Source organism: Botryllus schlosseri, chromosome 5 (genome assembly GCF_051294905.1).
Source record: "Botryllus schlosseri isolate E-star chromosome 5, Bs_hap1, whole genome shotgun sequence".
In the NCBI taxonomy this organism is placed as follows: Eukaryota; Metazoa; Chordata; class Ascidiacea; order Stolidobranchia; family Styelidae; genus Botryllus; species Botryllus schlosseri.
The window spans coordinates 10,758,206-10,776,627 of NC_137240.1; the positions used below are offsets into that span (position 1 = coordinate 10,758,206).

General features: G+C 41.8%; 1 protein-coding gene across 2 annotated transcripts; it reads right to left on the reverse strand.

The window, feature by feature from the left end:
* Nucleotides 1–1,579: 1,579 nt before the first annotated feature.
* LOC145438989 (E3 ubiquitin-protein ligase BRE1B-like) lies at nucleotides 1,580–17,051 on the reverse strand. 2 transcript variants are annotated; one of them, XM_080316400.1, is made up of 20 exons: nucleotides 15,280–17,051; nucleotides 14,479–14,646; nucleotides 14,297–14,393; nucleotides 13,123–13,267; nucleotides 12,303–12,405; nucleotides 11,543–11,682; nucleotides 11,177–11,279; nucleotides 10,107–10,232; nucleotides 9,372–9,539; nucleotides 8,865–8,933; nucleotides 7,658–7,846; nucleotides 6,770–6,845; nucleotides 6,600–6,705; nucleotides 6,404–6,482; nucleotides 5,601–5,813; nucleotides 4,889–5,071; nucleotides 4,131–4,340; nucleotides 3,526–3,666; nucleotides 2,912–3,013; nucleotides 1,580–2,127 (listed from the first exon to the last, which is right to left on the reverse strand). In XM_080316400.1, exons 1-20 carry the CDS (start codon nucleotides 15,385–15,387, stop codon nucleotides 1,951–1,953), a joined length of 2,703 nt encoding a protein of 900 aa, XP_080172526.1. In that variant the 5' UTR covers nucleotides 15,388–17,051; the 3' UTR covers nucleotides 1,580–1,950. The 2 variants fall into 2 exon arrangements, with proteins under 2 accessions (XP_080172526.1, XP_080172525.1); XM_080316399.1 differs by having other exon boundaries at nucleotides 9,372–9,545.
* Nucleotides 17,052–18,422: the final 1,371 nt, after the last annotated feature.

The window sequence follows — 18,422 nt, forward strand, 5'->3', positions numbered from 1 at the left end:
GGTACACTGATGACGAAACGAAGTTCAAGGGGCTGCTAGCGAACTACAAACGATCCGATCGGAGAAAGAAATTGAAAATCTCGAGGACAATGCTGAACCTTTCGCTGACACAGCAAATTAAACCGTTTTCGTAGCTTCAGAGTCATATGCACAAATTCAACTACCTTCAACTCCGGTTACCGACAACGACACCACATCTGTCAACTACTTCCGACAGTACAACACATCGCATCATCACAACAACCGCTTGAATTTGATAACGACGAAAGGGCACACCAACAGCGCACCGGGCCACATGAATACGCGAGAATCACTGCAGTGATAAACGATCATAGGCCGAGATTCCATCCCAACTTCTAAAAATCCTGCAACATCGCAGGCAGAAAGTAGACGGGAAACGCCCGTAGTCCGAAGAATCGGTCGTGATCGTGAGTCCCCTCGAACGAGTAAAATTCTTAGTACCGCAGTGTATACCATTCAGGCGGGCATACCATTATATTGACTGACATACTGACCAGCAGAGTTGGTCAAAGTAATCAAGAAAACTACTCAAGTAGAAGTAGAAGTACTTCTTTCATAAGCAACCTAAAATTACTTGAAGTATAATTTACTGACTTAAAATACACTCAAGTAAGTAAGTAGTTGTGAAAACGGTCGTAAAATTCGTCCGGATGGACTGTCAAAAGATGCAAATTGAGCTATGTGGAAGGTGTAGAGGGCTCGATTCATAATGACGCATCCCAGGAGGCATCAATTGTCAACAGAAGCATTCGTCCGCATCATGAGATCCAAATGATAGTATTGATATGGAAATGCGATACTAATCCTTTGTTTACTCGAACACCCCGTTATAGTTTAGTTTAGTTTTAGTTTAGCTTAGTCGAAGAGCAATACGGAAAATTAGGTTGTATCGGATACGGTGGTAACACTTTGCGGGACCAGTATACGTTATTAAAAAAAAATATGGCGGATTGTAAAAATGCCATATGGTTTAGCTTTATTTTCGGAAAATTGAGGCATTGCTACACTTGCTTTTATGCTTCAACATGTATGTTCACCAGACAATAGAGATCAAACTAATTAGAACGCAAAGTGATTTGGGTCGCGATCTAAAAAATCGGTATAAATGACGCCAAATAGTTGATGCGGGCGTTCGAGCAAGTCATTCGGGAGTCCAGTCAAAGTGAAGACCTTTTTTAAGTCAACGCAAAATTTCCAGTAAATATTTCAAAATTAGCTGTTTTCAATTTCGGTAAACTAACTTCTATGATTTGAGAAGAGTGTCCTCCTTTCCTAATTCCAAAATATGGTAACCCAAGAGAAGAGGCGGTTGAGGAAACGAGGTTGGGAGCCACTGGTTTAGTTTAATAGAAAATCACTGCCTATCCCCGCCACTGGCAGTAACGAAAATTTAGAGTCAACGGATTGATTCGACTGCTGAAACATGACTAATAGCCGCTGCAGTTACGGGCCGACGCGACGTAAAAGGCAGATTTCTCATCCTAACACTAATCTTATCTCAAAGTCTAGCTTCAAAATCCCTGCCCATATAACCAATCCAACACACGAATCAGAATCGTTTCAGTGTAAACAAGCCATTGCAACGTCAGTATATTTCGTTTCGTCGCAGTGGAATCAGTGCAGCCTACATGACGAACATAAACATGGCCGATACGAAATGAAAATTTTACGAAAACTTGATTTTCCCAACCTGTTAAAAATGGACATAAGCTACTCTGATTCCAATGCGACGATCTACTCTCGAGGGCCAGTCATTTGCGCCTACATCGCACAAGCAGGCATGTCACAAACACTGGCACAAACACCAGAGACACAGAAGATAAGAAACAGGTGGCGAGTATTTCATTGGCTGGCCACGAATCCTTTCTATCACGTTCGCAAAACCGTTTTTCCACCGCCATCGATTCGATTCAGATTTGAAAATCCGCCTCACTCGATGTAAATCCGGTGAAAATCGTTGCCGCCGAACCCTGCGTTGCATTTCGGGCATTTCCGCTGTCTCGTCTCGTACCGCGTCTTGACGCAGTTCATGCAGAACACGTGAAAGCACTTGGTCAGTATCGTGTCTTTGTTGTTCACGTTGCAGCACGGGCACCGTAGTTTCGTCTGTAAATAAACCCAGCCATACGTTTTCACAGGGTCGTAATGAGTCACGCATGTCTTGACTCAACTCGACTTCAATCACTTTCTATGTTGACTCGAGTCATCGCCCTCGACTCAACTAAGTAAAACAACACGAGACATTATAAATGACTTGATTAAATCTGGTGCATCAGGACACTTGGAAAATAGGCCCAAAAACGGTCTTCTATCTTATCGAATAACCATTTTAAGAGTAAGTAAAATGAGTATATTATCAATGCGAGGCATTCCATACCACTCAAGAGTTTCAAAAATGTCGAACGTGGCTTGAACTCAATAATGAACAGTGAACTCTATGAGTCTCGACACTATGACTCGAGTCAAAACTGTAAAAGTGGGATTGACTTGTGACTCGGAACCTTGCGACTTGGTTACAACTCGCTTAAGCAGAAGTGACGCCGTAAATTCAAGTACAAATCTGAGATTGGCACAGATTCGGATTTCAAAAATGGGATATTACGACTTTGGCCGTATTTGCATTGGATATGGGGTTGAGCACATTTTGAACCTGATTTTGTATTTGACTCGAACATGAAATTTCTTTTAACTTTCAATTTTCATGCGACTGTTTGATCAAATTTCAGCCCTTACCGGATTTTCAATTGGACATAGACGTGATACAAAATTAATTCTGGTTTTAAAAATATTAAATTCGATCATCTCTGGCACGAGAAGTAGAGAAGTGCTTCCCACGACGAGTGATCAAAGTCAAACAAGTTAGATTACTGGCGACAGTTTCAGAAATTACCTTATATTCCTTGATCTCCTCCAATAGTATTTCGTCGCTGTTGTAGTAAACGTCGTTCTTCTTCTGCCGCTCCAGCTTACGCCGCAATCTGGCAGATTCCTCCTGGCATATTTTTACAATGGATTTATGATTCGGACATTCAAACGAATGACAGCTAAGCGACGGTAGCCAGATCAAGGAATGCTGTTTTGACTGAACCATAACTATGGATACTTGCACTTAGCATCATAGCATCGCAAATATTATGAGGTTACACCAAGACCCAGTGTGCCAGTGTAGGGGTCTATATTAATTTTTCAAACCATCATCATTAGCACTGGGCAAAATGAGTATTAGCCTTAGAGTTGACTCAAGTATCCGAGGCAGCACGCATTATGAATGCATAACAGTAGATCAGTACGGATGTATTATAAAACGTGCCATGAGTATGCGTGGCTGTATGTCGAGTATTCTGGATGCTGTGCTGCGGCCAATTGAGGTCTCACGGCTCCCACTGTGGAAAATAGTAACAAAACAGATTCGCGACTCTTTCTGTTGCGCGTAGCCCTACTCCTCACGCTTCGGTTCCTTTCTCAATAGAGTGATTTTAGAGAAAGTCACAGGAAGATAATCACCTGCGCCCTGCTTCTCTTGAAATTCTCCTCCTCTATAGTCTCGATTTTCCGGTCCACAGATTCCTCCGAGACACGCGCCCGTTCGCGGGCCTTCACCAGATCACGTCGCAGATCTTCTGACATTTGCGACAATTCAAAAGCCTGCCGAAAACGGAAATTAGAGTGTCGGAATCGACGTGATAAAAGATATAGGGCTGTGGAATCAGTTCACATAACCACCGACTTAGACTCCAACTCCTAATAGTTTATGAATCCAAAATTCGTGTAAATCTACTCAGAAAATGATACGTTAGTACATTTGTAGTCATTATCATTACCGATTGAAAAAATTTGTGGTCGCAGGTAGAAATAGAGTTTGTGAAGACTCGCCTATAATCCTACATGAAAAACTGCATCTCGTAAGTCTGACTACACAGTTGAGAACATTCGGTTTGTTTTTGAAGCAGTCAGATCGTTTTAACAAACCCCAACACAGACTCCAGTCAGTATGCGTTTCCCCAGCTCCGACTCCAAAGAGTGTTACAAAATTTACGCGACTTAGACTCCATCAAGAGAAAATTCAATGAAATTCCAACTCCACAGCCCAGGAATAAACGCGGTCCTACCTTCCTCTTGTGCAAGTCGAGTGCCTGCGTCCTCAGCGCCATCTCCTTGTCCATCTGCATGATCGTGGTCTGCAGGGCGCGTTCCTTCTCTTCCAGACGCCTCACCACGGCGTTTTGCGCTTCCACCTGGCCATGCAGCACAAGGTTTTTCTCCTGCAGAGTGCCTTTCTCGTCGCGAAGCAGCTTCTGGATCTGATTCAGCTTGATTCGCTACAGAGAGACGGTGGCGCTTAGCATTAGTACAGTGGTTCCAAAACATTCTGACTCACCACCCCCATATCAAGGGCGATATGTTGATTTATCATCATTCCTCCGTAAAAGCTAGAGGTAATCAGTAACAAAGCACATCTATTTTTCCATGGAACTCTAGCGAGTTTGCTTATGTGTTTCACTTACTAGAGTAGTTATGGTTGTATACAGCTTCTACTTCAACAGTTTTTTCAGCCCTCAAATACTAAATTTTGCGTAGTTGAATTCATCAAATGAAATGTAGTGTTTGAACGCACTCCAGCGACATGTTGCTATGAAGTTGAAAGAATTCATACGCTAGTTAAATTGGAGTAAAATAAAGCAAATCTCAGCGATTAGATCCTTTGAAACTCTCAAGGGCAGAATATCTGTATTCATATTATGACGCCATGAGGAGTACTTGAATACTCGACTCGAAGCTCCATGCTCGATTCAGAATGCGTTGACTAAATAACTCAAAGAATACCAATGGACAGTTTCATATCGCTAAAAACAGCCATGCCACCAACCTCGGACATTAACTTGAAGTTTGCGTCATCCTTCTCGCGGAGCTGTTGCACCAGACGAATGTTCTGTTCCTGCATGTCTTCGAACGCCTGGCCCGTGACGTCCATTTCCGACAGCAGCGCTTCCTCCTCCTGCTTCGTGGCGGCGACGTTTTTCCTCAGCTCGGCGATGGTTTCTTCCAAAACCTGTGAAAAGTCGACGAATATATGAGTCGGGTTGTTTTTTGGCATGCAATAGACATAAAAAATACTGGAATATTGGGAATGCTATTACAAACGAGTGTATTCCATCGGATGCGGTCGGTAACAGCTTCCAATTCTGTTCAGGAGTCTTTTAGGCTAAACTAATTACTTTCTACACTTGGATTTTGGTACCACGATTGAAGATAACTGAAAATGAGCTTGGTAGCATCACAAGTCATTTTGCGTTAGTCGCAAAGATACATCTTGCAATTTCTAATGTAGCCACCTCCGATTAACTGCATGCGTATGCGAAACCGTGACCAAATTTTAGATGGTATTAGAGTAGGATTAGGGCAGGGCAGGAATTCCGCATGAAATTTCACCTAAAATTACAAAGCTGATCCGCTGTGGCACCCTCCACGAAACAGGAGAGGACGAAGGACAACAAAGTTGTATTTAAATACTGTCATGAGCCACTGTGTGGATAGCGCGGCATCTGAAATCATCACGACAGAAAAAACGTCGCTAGTACCTTCATTTTTCGGCGGCTTTCCGTGTCCAGGTACCCCGACCTGGTGTCGGCTTTCCCCTTTTCAGCAGACGCCAAAGCCGACAGCAGTTCCTTCTCTCTGGCGATCGCTTCCTTCACGATCTTATCGCGTTCGTCCTCGACGCCTTCCAGTTTCGTCTTGAGCTGAGCGATTTCCGACCGGAGTTTCTTCTCCTTCGCGTGAAATTCGACTTGCTGCAAACAGCCGGCATCAAAAATTTTGCACGCGCATTCACGACGACACAGTCGTAGCCGAATTTTTGTTAAAAGATTTGTAGTGACCTTTCAACGAAAGCGGACATGAAGGCTGTCTCTATTTTATACAATGAAGCTAATGAAAAAAGGAAGCTAATGAATCCAATGACAAGCAAATGAAAAAATGAAGCTAATGAAAACCTAATTTCATTAGCTTCGTTAGCTTCACTAGCTTCATTAGGTTTTCATTAGCTTCATACGCATTTTTAGCTTCCTTGTTTCAGTAGCTTCATTGTACAAAATAAAGGCACCCGACATGAATATGGTCAGTTGGTCACTTGCTAGCTTTCTAGGCTTTTATTAACCAAAATCTGGCTACAATCAATTCCCAGGAATTAAAACCAACACTTCAGAAGCAAAGCATTTCAACTCTGCAGTATGTTTGAACCAACTTATAAGAGATTTCCGCTCGGGCAGAATTCTAGAGCACAGCTTCCAGTTTCTCTAATATACGTAGAAAATGAACTTTGTATGAAAACAAACATCACCGACGACATTGCGCTACGTCAGTACTTCCTGAAAAACCTTACCTCGGTAGAGATCTTTCCGTGCGTCTCCTGATACGTGTCGATCAGCGAGGTTTGGCACGCTACTTTTTCTTGCAGATTCCTGAAAAAAGCACAACGACTCATTCAAAGAACTTCCGCGATTCTTACTCTCCGCTAAAACCGAGGAAAATTATCATATCGACAAATAATAACAACGAGATAGTCCAGTCGAACTAACTTGAGTTCGGAACGCAAGTCGTCCAGTATCTTGGCTCTCTCCTCTTCCGTGACAGGTTTGATTTCGTCACAACTGTTCCCGTCAGCCACGCCCGGTTCGCTTTTGACTGTAGACGAAGTTGGGACGCGTGGAAGGCACGAGAAAACGAACGGCAGAATTCAGATTCGAACCTGTAACTTCGCCGGACTGTGACGGCGCGTTTTCGGATTTGACTGTGTCGGCGGTTTTCGTACTTTCATCTTTCATCTGGAACGGAGATGAAAGATATTATACCGACAAGTGAACACTGAACAGTAGTGATGGGACACCGCATTGAATCCATTCAGTCATTTCTCCCCGGCAAGATTTATTCAGAACAATCTGATCATACTCTCACTTCGATCTTGTACTAGCGAACAAGAGGAAAACTTGGTTTTTCGTTTGATCATCGAGGATGGAATTCATCTCGGAAAGGATAACAGCTTTGAATCCTTTCAGGTTTATTAATATGAATACACACATGCACTAGTTTTCATGGAACTTATACATCGACAGCAGTTCTTTGTCATTAATCGTCTGCCTACATGGCATTACTCCATTACAACAAAATTCACTCTACGTCAAATCTGGTTAACCGCATTTACTGAAGTTTTCTGCTGAGGAGAGTCAATCCGAAAGCTCGGACTGGAATATATTTGGCAACAAGAATATAATATATTATCGTTTCTTGTGATATTGAAGTTTTGTATGCACATAAGTCTATCCACATGTAAATTTACAACAATTTTAAAGTCAAACATGTCAGACCCAACAGAACTACATTTGTGGCTTTTTCAATGACAGCGTTCAACTTCACCCGCTTACTTTTTGCACATTCACTTCGCCGTAACACCGGCCATCGATGTCTCAAAACCACACAAATACTAATCACAAATAGATACCGTTATAGCGCAGAAACTTCGCGCAAGACTAAATATTCAATCCCATAAATAAAACTGTATCTTCAGACATTTTTTTATCAGCCCCACCACAAACCGTGCACACTGTTCGTAATAGAAAAGCACAAAAGTCCAGCGCACCTTTCCTATTTCGGCTTGCAAGTCCTTGACCTTGCGCTTGTAGCGTTGGATTTCGCCCTTCAACTGCCGGTTGTGATTTTGGAGGCTGTTGATGAGGTGACGCATTTCGCGGTTGATCGGGCCCGCTTGCTCGTTGGCCGCGAGGTTCTGCTCAAACTCGGTGTGCAGAGTCTCGTATTCGTTTCGCACCTGAAACACGGAGACATGACACCGAGTGTTAACCACAAATCGTACATCTTGATCACAGGATTCAGTCAAGTTCCTTCCAAGATAAATATTCGGTTCTTGACGCAGTACTTACACTTTTTCGAATTGCACAGTAGGTTTTACCTATTTGCACTAGCTCCTCGAGAGGTTATGATTTCAGACTGATGCCACTTTCACTTAACAGTTTCGTAGGCCAAACTACTTCTGTTTTTCACTTCATATTTTGTAACTTCGACATTAGGACATTCGGATATTAGTCATTTCGCAATAGCCGCGGAGATGCATCTCTCAACTTAAAAAGCAGCCACCATCGATCAAACGCTCAAGGTATGCGACCCCCAGAACAGATCAGCATTTTGAAAGGGTCGCATTTTCTTATTGACTCGACATGACTTGACATATGACTCGACTCGAGTCAATTTGTGTACAGACTCGACTAGCACTCGAGCCATTTTGCATGACTCAGACCTAGTCATATGACTCGACAAATTCCATATGACTTATCCAAGTCTCATATACGGTATATCAGGACCAAATATGCCCAGAAAACGTCTTTGATCTGTTCAAAAAACATGTTTAGAGTGAGAAAAATTAGTATATTATGAATCCGAGGCCTTCGATTCCACCCAAGAGTTTTACAGGAGTTACTCGAACTCGATACCGAACAGTAAACAATACGACTTGGACTCGGACCAGAGTCTTAACACTATGACTCGGACTCGGCCCATCGCTTCCTGACTTGGATTCGACTCGGTGGTTAATTGAAAACGACTCGACACGCATCGAGTCAAAACAATACAAGTCAACATGATTCGTGACTCAGAACCTTGCGACTTGGGTACAACCCTGCATTTTGAAACTAATTACTAAGTACTTTTCAAACTACTATTTTCTACTCAAACCAAAGATTCGCAATGTTTCACTCGTACCATCCCTTCTAACCCAAACAAAAACTGGTAAATTTCTAGGATAACACAGTTTAGTGTGGTGTTCCCGTTACCTTGGCGAGTGTGCTTTCCCTCTCGATTAATTCGTCGCGCAGTTTCTTTTGCTCCTGCAATTCCTCGGCCTGCAACAATAAGCGAACACATAGATTCCACAAAATCTCCAGCCAGCACACGTACAAGATGGGAAATAGTTGCAATTTGTGCCGACTCCTAGTCTGCAAAGCTAACAATTTCTCATGGTGACGCTGGAAGGTTTCATATGAAACTAGTAACAAACAGTCTTGAAAATAGAAGCATGGCAATGGGCACTATATTGTGGGTTGCTATATGGAGAGGGGCCAACACTTCGTAAAATCTATGCTCTTTTCCGAATTAAGAAACTTCCGCTCGACAAAAACATAGAAATTATTCCAGTTCACAAAATATTTCAAGCACAATAGTTGAAGTATCGTGAATGCAAGAAATTTGCCCAAGAAGTATTTACGAGTGCGAATGCTTCACTATTGACCATGTCGTGCAGTAGCTACTAGAAAAGGAGCAGTTCAAGTCCAAGTTTTCACCTCCATTTCTTCAATTTGTCTCGCGTGCACGACGCGAGTCTGCTGCAGCAGAGCGCGACTTTCGTCAGCCAGCTGTTTCAGCTGGGCGCATTCGTGATACAGGAGAGAAAACTGCGCCTTCAGCGTCTGGTACTCCGCCGACGCCATGATGGTCGCTTCGGCCGGAGACTGGACCTTCGAATATTAGAAAAACGAGTAGAAATCGAAAAACCTTGCAGACTATCGCTCTTGTTCCCAAGGCTTACCGTGACGCTTGTCGCTCCCGCAGCCTTGGGCATCACGGACGATAAAGAGTTGCTAGTTTCGGGCCGCAGAACTTGCCACCGACAGTGACAAATTTATCAACCAGGGGGAACGATAGTATATTAGGGTCAGGTGTGATTGTCCGCTAAGTCCATACTTTCGATGCCCCGTAATGCGGGGATACCAAAGGGGAGATAATCGAAAGCAAAAAAATCCCCCTTGCTGCCGCCGGGGATGGCCCTGGCCAGTAACAAATTATTTCTACTTGCACTAGCTCCCAAAGCGGTTACGATTTTAGACGACTTCCACTTTCAATTGATAGCTTTGTTTTTCAAACTAGCCCTAAAATACTTTTTAATCGTAAATCGCTACTTATACATATACCAGAGTACCAGAGATGACTGCTGTGACCGTCTCTGGCCACCATCTCAAAGTTCTGTAGCCGGGGGAGGCAAAAGCGCAAACGTTCGCATGATTACTAAGCGCACTTACGGCAAATTTCAACTGCTCCAGCTGCTTCAAAGCGTCCGCGTGACGTGACTTGATGTCCTCCAGCTCTTTCAGGCGTGACTCCGCCAGGGTTTGCGTGTCTTCAACCGGAGCATTCGGGTCACAAGTCTGCGATAGCGATAATTAATGTGATGCGGGCAAAAAATAATCGGATTTCCTGATATTACAATTTCCGCATCATGCCCGACGTCAGTATAGCCGGCGGTGGCCTGTAATGCCTCGTAATGTGACACCGAGCATGAGCAGATGGTGGGCATATGTGCGCTCGTAGTCAAAACTACATATTATATGTGACACGCTGTTTAAGTAATGGATTGAGTGTGAGTTGTCAGCATTATCATCAAGACACAGTCAGGTGGAGTTAACTCTAGGTGTCAAATTGACCTAAAACCATTTACCGCCACAAAAAAATAGATGGAAATGAAACCACTGAAAAATTTGCAGCTTGGAAATATGTAATTATAGGATATATGTATATAAAATATGTATATATCTCATCAGCGGTTTTCAACTGGCCTTCAAAAAAAAACCAGTGGTTCGCTGAGCCAGTCTCACGGGCTCTCCACAGGTATGACACACACTCGACTTGTAGCCTACAGCAGAAATCATGCAGATTTGCAGTAAATATACATGATAATCTGTCTGTTTTGCGTGAAAATGAAGTTTTACCGGTTTTCTTCTTTTAACGGTGTTGTTGATGCACCGACCGTTTTGGGTGACGTGGTAGACTTTTGTTTTTGCGACTCGGCCAAAATTTGGGGTTAGCCAAAAGAGATTAGCAAACAGTTCGTCAGGTTCATAAGGGTTCAAAACCACTGAACTAGTTGTAATAGATTCATATATTTATAGAAGCTTTTTTACACCAGTCACTATAATTTAAATGCACTTATCGCTGTTTAGCAAAAAGATGTCAGCTGGCATTACCAGGCTTATCGATGCACACGAAAAGTAAAACTTGGATACAACGTGAAAAAAATTCGTCAGCATTGAAAATTCACAACTGTTATTCGTGGCCGTCACTTATCAGCCCTGGCCTTTGAGACTCCAGTTACCTTGGCGACTTGCACACCGCCAGAAGATTCCGGTATGTCCTGCTGTCCATTTCCGCTGCCGGTGCTGGCTTTTTCCAAGGCCTCCGCTAAATGCTTGTTCAGCCTGTTAGAGCGAATAGGAAATGTGACAAAGCTGCAAACGCTACAGAGGTAGAAGAATTGATTTGGTCCGAGTGCGGCATATCGAGGTGTCTACATGGGATGTACTCAAGTACTTTTGAGATCAACATTTTCTACTTCTACTTGACATTGAAAAGATATTTACGACATTACTTCTACTTGAGTACAAACTTAATCCTGCAGAAATCCCAGAAAAATATCTACTTGTTTCACGAACTGACGCGCCCAATATTGTGAAAGTCCCACCTGTCTTCGCGCTTACGCGCTTTCTGCAACTCCCACTGGAGATTCTCATTAGAGTCCTTCAACTCTTCGATTTCGTCTTCCATCGATTCTGTTTTTTGTTCTGAAGCTTTGGCTTCGAGAGAGATAGTGTGATGCTTGCCCTGTTAAAATTCACGCCAGTCATGCCTTACGCTCATAGCATCGTGCTCTTTTTCGACGATTTATCCAGAGTAAAACACAAATCTACAGTAATATCTCTGGTATTCCTTACAACGAATATACAGGACTATTGCCAGATTACGACTGAAACAAAGCAATTAAAGCAATATGCCACCGTATATCGTCACTAAAGTCACTGTTTTAGCAGATTATATCAATTTATTCAACAGACCAATTCCATTTTGTGCGAATAAAGGTGTTTATAGAATAGGACCCTATGATCGATAGGTTGGATAATTGAGTATTCTAGTGGACAACATGTGTATGGATTTTGAGACAACATTTTGGAACAATGTGATAGGTGAGATAACATTTTGGAACAATTTGATAGGTCCGACCCGCAAACGATTTGAAGATCTGAATCCGGCCCATTCCTGCTCCTGTATCAGATCGTGATTACCTCTGGCCAAGACATGCGCATTAATATTCGAAGAGGGTTCATAATTTACCCGCGTCTACAAATACTCTAATTGTGTGGTGATGCTTGCTAGGTTGTAGTACCATTTTAGCCTCCGCCATTAGACATAGAAAGGTATGAAATAAATATATCTACTATACCCACATGTAGTTGCTTGAGAAGTTCCTGAAACCTCGTGTTCTCATGACTCAAGAGATTGATTTGTTCCTTCACTGTCTCATCTACACTTTCCTTGGCAGTGATGGCGCTTGAAACAAAATCAAAGCCATTATTCTCAAGCGGAACTGACCGTTAACGCAACAGAGATAGGATAGCTGCCCAACACAGGAAGATATTTCCAGCAAAAAGAGCCACATCTATCTACAATTGATTTGAAGTGGGCACAAGCTAGTATTGTAGCGGACAGCGTCTTGACTCTTGTGGGCCATAATATCGGAATGGAATTTTCATCCAAGATGAATTTGCTGGCACTTTGGCAATATGGCCCGCGAGACAGAAAGGGGACAAGGTCTTAGAATTCCCATGTTAGTAGTCAAGTGCACCTCAACAGACGCAAATTGGCAACCTGCAAGTGACCTGGAATTGTTTCGAGGACATCTTTCCCAGACACAAGCAGCTTAATACGGTATTCATAGATGTGAACTCCCACGAATCCTAACCCGCAAACTTATTTGATTCAGTAATGTCGTAGCTTGGCATGTGAGTAATAGAAGTCTGAGATTAAATTTCACGCAATAAAACTGAAGGTAAATACAATTCCAATGACAAGAGGAAAGGTTAAAATTGTAAATTATTTCAAAATTATCTTTCATTTCGATACAATATGAAACTTAGAGGCATTTTCACACCTTTTTGGTGCGCATCCGATTTCAGACCGACAAGGGAAGAGAATCTCTTGTGGGCACAAAATTGTTTGAGCAAAAGGATTAATAATTTGTTAAAACAATTTGTATTAGGGCTTTACTTGACGATGCATTCCTTCTGCTTTTCGCCTTCTTCGATGGCGTCGATCACTTTCGCGAAAGCCGTCTTTGAAAATTCCGCACGCTTGCAAAGTTCTTCCTTGATCTGCGTGAAGTCGCTTTTCGACATCATCCTAACGAACGACGCTGCGTAAAGGAGAAACGAACTCTCGACACTCGCTTAGGCATCGGTAATAAAAATGATACACCCGTTATCTTTATGCATTCTGTGCCATAGGAAAAGATTAAAGACCTATTGGCCCCATGGGGCATGGGCGCCAATTTTCAGAGACAGGGTGGTAGAAAAAGTGTTCAAGTAGAAGTAGTGTGTACACAAGCAAAAATACTCGAGTAAATGGATACAACCTTGCTGATATTGACCTTGATAGGGGGGCGATGGGTTAAAAAGTATGGGAACAACCGGTCTACAATGCTGCAAAATTTGTTTCAAATTTACTCCTTCAAGACCAAATATATATGAAAGCTAAAATGACATTTTAAATAATTTTTACAGTACAATTTAGCATCATCTGGCAGTGTAAGAGAGGCCAGCTAACAGTAAAGCCGCAGTTTTCAAAAGAATCCAAACAATCAAATTCTAGTAACTGGTTCTGTTTTTTTAACAGGAATTCGCCTTTTGAAAACTGCAATACAATCAGTATGAGTTCAGTAGGAATTTCATAACTTCAAAACACCACGAGACTGCGATATAATGAAAAGATAGGAAGGTGCCGAAACAGCTTGGAGTAGTCTATAAATCAGACTACCACATTGGCGACAGGCATGCACACTGAATGAAAAGTAAATCAACATCAAATGTACATAGTGCAATCTAAAATCGAAAAGGCAGAATCAAATTTCTCAGTAAATTGTAGTTGAAAACATTTGCTTCAGACTTGCATATATTTGTCGAAATTACATTTCGGCTAATTTGATTTTCAACGTTCACCGGCCCTCAGAATTTGTTCTGAAACCGATCCGGTCCTACAGTGATAAAGTTGAGAATCACTGATCTAAAGCGCAGGCTAAGATAGGATAAGGAGAATACATCGACAACGTTCACAAATACAAACAACTGTTGCGAGGAATAAAATTTCGAACCGTGTAGCATTCGTGTCGTGGGATTCTTAACCCCGGGTATTGAAAAGTGTACAAAAGTGATAGAAAGTTGGATACCTTTTGATTCATCATCACTGTCCGAACCCTCCTCCCTGGACTTGTTCAGTTTGCTGACGCCGAGACGTTGCAACATCACTTTGATGTTATCGTCCAACTGCAAACCGCAAATACATCAAGTTTGTATTAATAGAGAAAACACAATTTAACAAAGCATAACGGGGGATCAAAACCGGGCTTACTTGCGACCAATGCCTATGAACAAGGCTTAAAGTTGCGTCAGCCGCTGACTGTTTCGCTTCGAGCGATTCGATGCGTTGATGCAATTCCTTCTCCTCCTGCCTTCTCTGATCCAGCCGGGACGACAGCTTTTTATTTTTAAACTGAAGCGCTTTTATGTCCATTTCTTCCTGCAAATGAGAAAAGTAGAAGCTTTGATGGCAAGTTTTGTAACGCAACTAACGATGCAGATATCACACAGAGTCGGGTTAACACTTGACGTCTTGGTGAGCAAATATTAAATTTAGAATAATAATAAGCATTGCGCCGGTGTAATAATGAACTTTCATGCATTTCAATTCTAAATTAATATGGCATAGTGAAGATACGACTATTGCAGACTGCGTATGTACAGACCTAAAAATACAATGAAATTGGGAGTTGGCACTGAAAATCTACTGCCACTCTGATTAGTTGGACTGTTAGGGACAGTCATATTATAGCAACCACCGTGCACATATTGTTTGGTATCCAATCAGAGTTGAGCAATGTCGAAACGTGATTTTATTAGGCACACTGTTTTACTGTTTACAACAAGAAAAAGCAACTGTCAATAATAGCAATTCCAATTCATATGCGAAGCATTGTTGACAAAATTAGATGCTCAGAAATGACTGATTGGCAAGATTTCAAGACAATCTTGATTTGCGAAATTCCTAACCTAGATCAGGAACTGGTCCAACGGCTGTTATTTCCAATTTCCATCTATGGCATTTCAGTCTATGCAAAAATATGCGATTCTAATGCAAAGATAGAAAAGTTACCAATGAGGATATTGATCCAATATTAGCTGGTGGGATGAGGGTCGTCGTTTTCCGTTTCGAGTCTGGTTCATCCTCACTCCCCGATTCTAACGGACGTTTACTAGCCATAGTCACAATGCTAATCAGCAGAAAGCTGAAATAAGCTTAGATCACTCGGTACCTTCTGTCATTTAACACTGGAATATAAGATCATATCATGAATGACTTGTATATAAATATGATGCAATTATAAAATCACTATAAGTTATCAACAAAATTCAACTATGATAACCTCAGGGTTTTTGTTTACAGTAACAAAAGTACCCAATGTTGGTATCGCCTATAGACAATTATTTGTCACATTTGCTGAAACATCAAGTAGATTACAGCAGCCAGACAGACATACATTTAGTGAGCAGACAGTAAAATATTTTCAATCCCGCATATTGAATCTAGGCCTACCTAGCGCTTCTGAGACATGACTACGGTGATAGCAAGTGCTCGAATAAATTAGTTTTCAGATGGAAATAACATCTCACTCGCTGCGAAAACTAGAGTGGACAAGTGCTATGCAGGCGTGCAACCTTTCAAAGATTTAGAAGACCAAACTCAAGCTTTTACTATAGCATCAAAGATATAGGAAGTTAAAAGGGGATTTATCAGCCATTCGATTTTCATCAACATCAACTCAAAACCGAACAGCATTATGATAACATTGCCATTAAAAGATTGAGTTATATTCCTAAAGAGACACATATACATTGTACATTGATAGCGACAATATAGCGTAGAGACGCATCATGATATGTATAAATATGCAAAGAACGCAAGGTATTAGGAAAATACTTAGTGGAATGTTATTAGGATTTCATGGCTTACGGTATCAATAGTTTGTTTTAAATCTACAAACATTTTCTACTTATTGACCACAAAAGAAACCTTGGCTGGTTAGCCAATATGGGATCAGCGTCTTGTGCACACCGAAGATTCTACTTACTGCTCAGTGTTCACACTATGTGTGTGGCACTGGCCTTGGGAACAGCCTTGAAAAACACATATATTGCGCTAAATGTACTAGGAAACCCAAAGAGACCGATTCAAAATTGACAATATTATTCAAGTATAATATGTCCTAACGTTAAACCTGAGTCTAGGTGTGATTAGTGTAGTGACCACTGGAATCCTTTAAAAATATATTCTATATGCACAATAATGGTTAACAATCGTAGGGTTTCAAGTTGATACATTGAATGCAATAATGAATTACCGGTACGGGCACACAGTATAGTATTTCCGTAGTTGACTTCAGATTCACCGATTCAAATACTGCACAATGTGCACATAACATTCCGTACCGGGCGTAGGGTGCTAGGTTCTTGTTTTTATGTACAGCATCAGCAGATTCAGATTACCGTACCGTGCAAATTAACTAGCCTCTTCCTCGAAGTCGTTAGCTTCAGAATTTTCTTGGGGTGCAGAAGGAAACATCGACGGGTTCTGGTTGATTCTATCCAGAAATGAACTCAAAAGCTTTTTGTTCAAATGATCAGTGAGGGTAATTTCAGACTTTTCGTCGCTTGCATCCTGATTTTCTTCTTGCGATCCATTCTCTGAGTCATTGCCATTCGGTGCCACGATGTTAGTACCATCCTCGTCGTTATTTACGGATACAGACTCTTTAGGTTCGACGTCTTTCATCTTCGGAAAATTTCCGATACCAAAAGCAATGGCTGGCGTTTATATAAATCAGATGATGCTATCGCGTTTTCACTTTTCACTATTGATACAAAATCGGAGCCATTTGGATGCAGTGAACCAGAACCGGACCGGATATATACTTCGACTTGCCAGTTGTAGAGGTATGTCAAGTCAATGCACACCACAGTTTTTTAGAATGTCGGCAATATAATTTGTTATTGTAATCATAATAATCAAAACTAGAGGTTATCTTATTTTCCTTCGCTCAAGACACGAAACGTGATGCACCAGTGGTCGGCAACCTTTCGTGTGTTTACTCTGTGCAGCGGGCCAAAATATGTCAATTTCAAACATCTTACCAACTGGCGTGCCAGACAGTTTTGCGATACAATGGAAAGATACCACGGAATTGCACCAACCGTTTATCTGAAGCTGGCAACTGCATCAGTGACACAAGTTGTTCCCAAAGTATGGGCCGCGAAAAGTATACATTCTGGTGGCTACCGCACCAGAGCTATCATAAATGTACATAATATTTGCTTAATTTATTGCAAAATAATTATTCGCGCTAAGATTGATATTCTGAGGTTGATTCCGTAGTTTCCAAATCCACTGTGTTCGGTACCATCATAGCATAGCAATTTACAACGTAGCTATATAGTTAGTTAGCTAGTTAGCAACAATGTTGTCTTTGCATTGCGTTGCCTCGTCACTATGAGGCGCTGCTAACCACAAGTTCACGGATTGAGTCGCCAATCGCCATGCCAGCGTTGCCAGCTACGTTGTAAATTGCGGCCATTTTTGACCAGCTTGCCATGCGCTAAATTTGATTAACGGTTATGAATGGAAAGCTACTGCTGTGCTGATTCAGCTCATGACCATGGAACCCCCAAAAATCAGCCTCGAATTTTGCATTGTGATCTAGTTTGACATGGTGACGCAACAATTATGTCTGGCAAAACGAAACTGCCCAGGAGAAAGGACCAAACAGTATTTTTGCGTCACAAGGCCAAATTATATCACAACGCAAAATTCGACGCTGATTTTGGGGGTTGCAGGGTCATGAGCACAATAAATCTTATATTTTCGTAATAAGTACAGCGGCAGCTTTCCATTGATACCCATGTTATCATCATTGGTTTATTAGCAATTTATATCAGTTCAATACACCACAAAAATGCGATACAATGAAAAGATAGGAAGGTGTCGAAGCGACTAGGAGTAGTCTATGGAATCAGACACCCACCTTGGCCTAGGCCAGGGGTTCTCTGCCTTCTTTTGGCCGTGGCCCATTTCTGGGTTTGAAAATGTTCTGTGGACCACCTCTTATCCTGGAGTCCTGTTCAATGTGTGAAAATCGCCGCTGCCGCTAAGCCTAATTATCTAAAATATGCACATTTTCTCTTACTAATCATATTTAAATGCAGGGCGGCAGAAACATCAAATGGCGTATAAGGCGCGACGAA

What these genes read in the sequence shown, in the direction of transcription:
- LOC145438989 (XM_080316399.1), bottom strand. Translation starts at nt 15,387, where the DNA reads ATGGCTAGTAAACGTCCGTTAGAATCGGGGAGTGAGGATGAACCAGAC. An exon ending in AACTTCTCAAGCAACTACAT is followed by an intron (nt 11,683 to 12,302) that starts GTGGGTATAGTA and finishes GAATTTTAACAG; the next exon opens with GGCAAGCATCACACTATCTC. An exon ending in ACTTCAAGTTAATGTCCGAG is followed by an intron (nt 4,341 to 4,888) that starts GTTGGTGGCATG and finishes GTCTCTCTGTAG; the next exon opens with CGAATCAAGCTGAATCAGAT.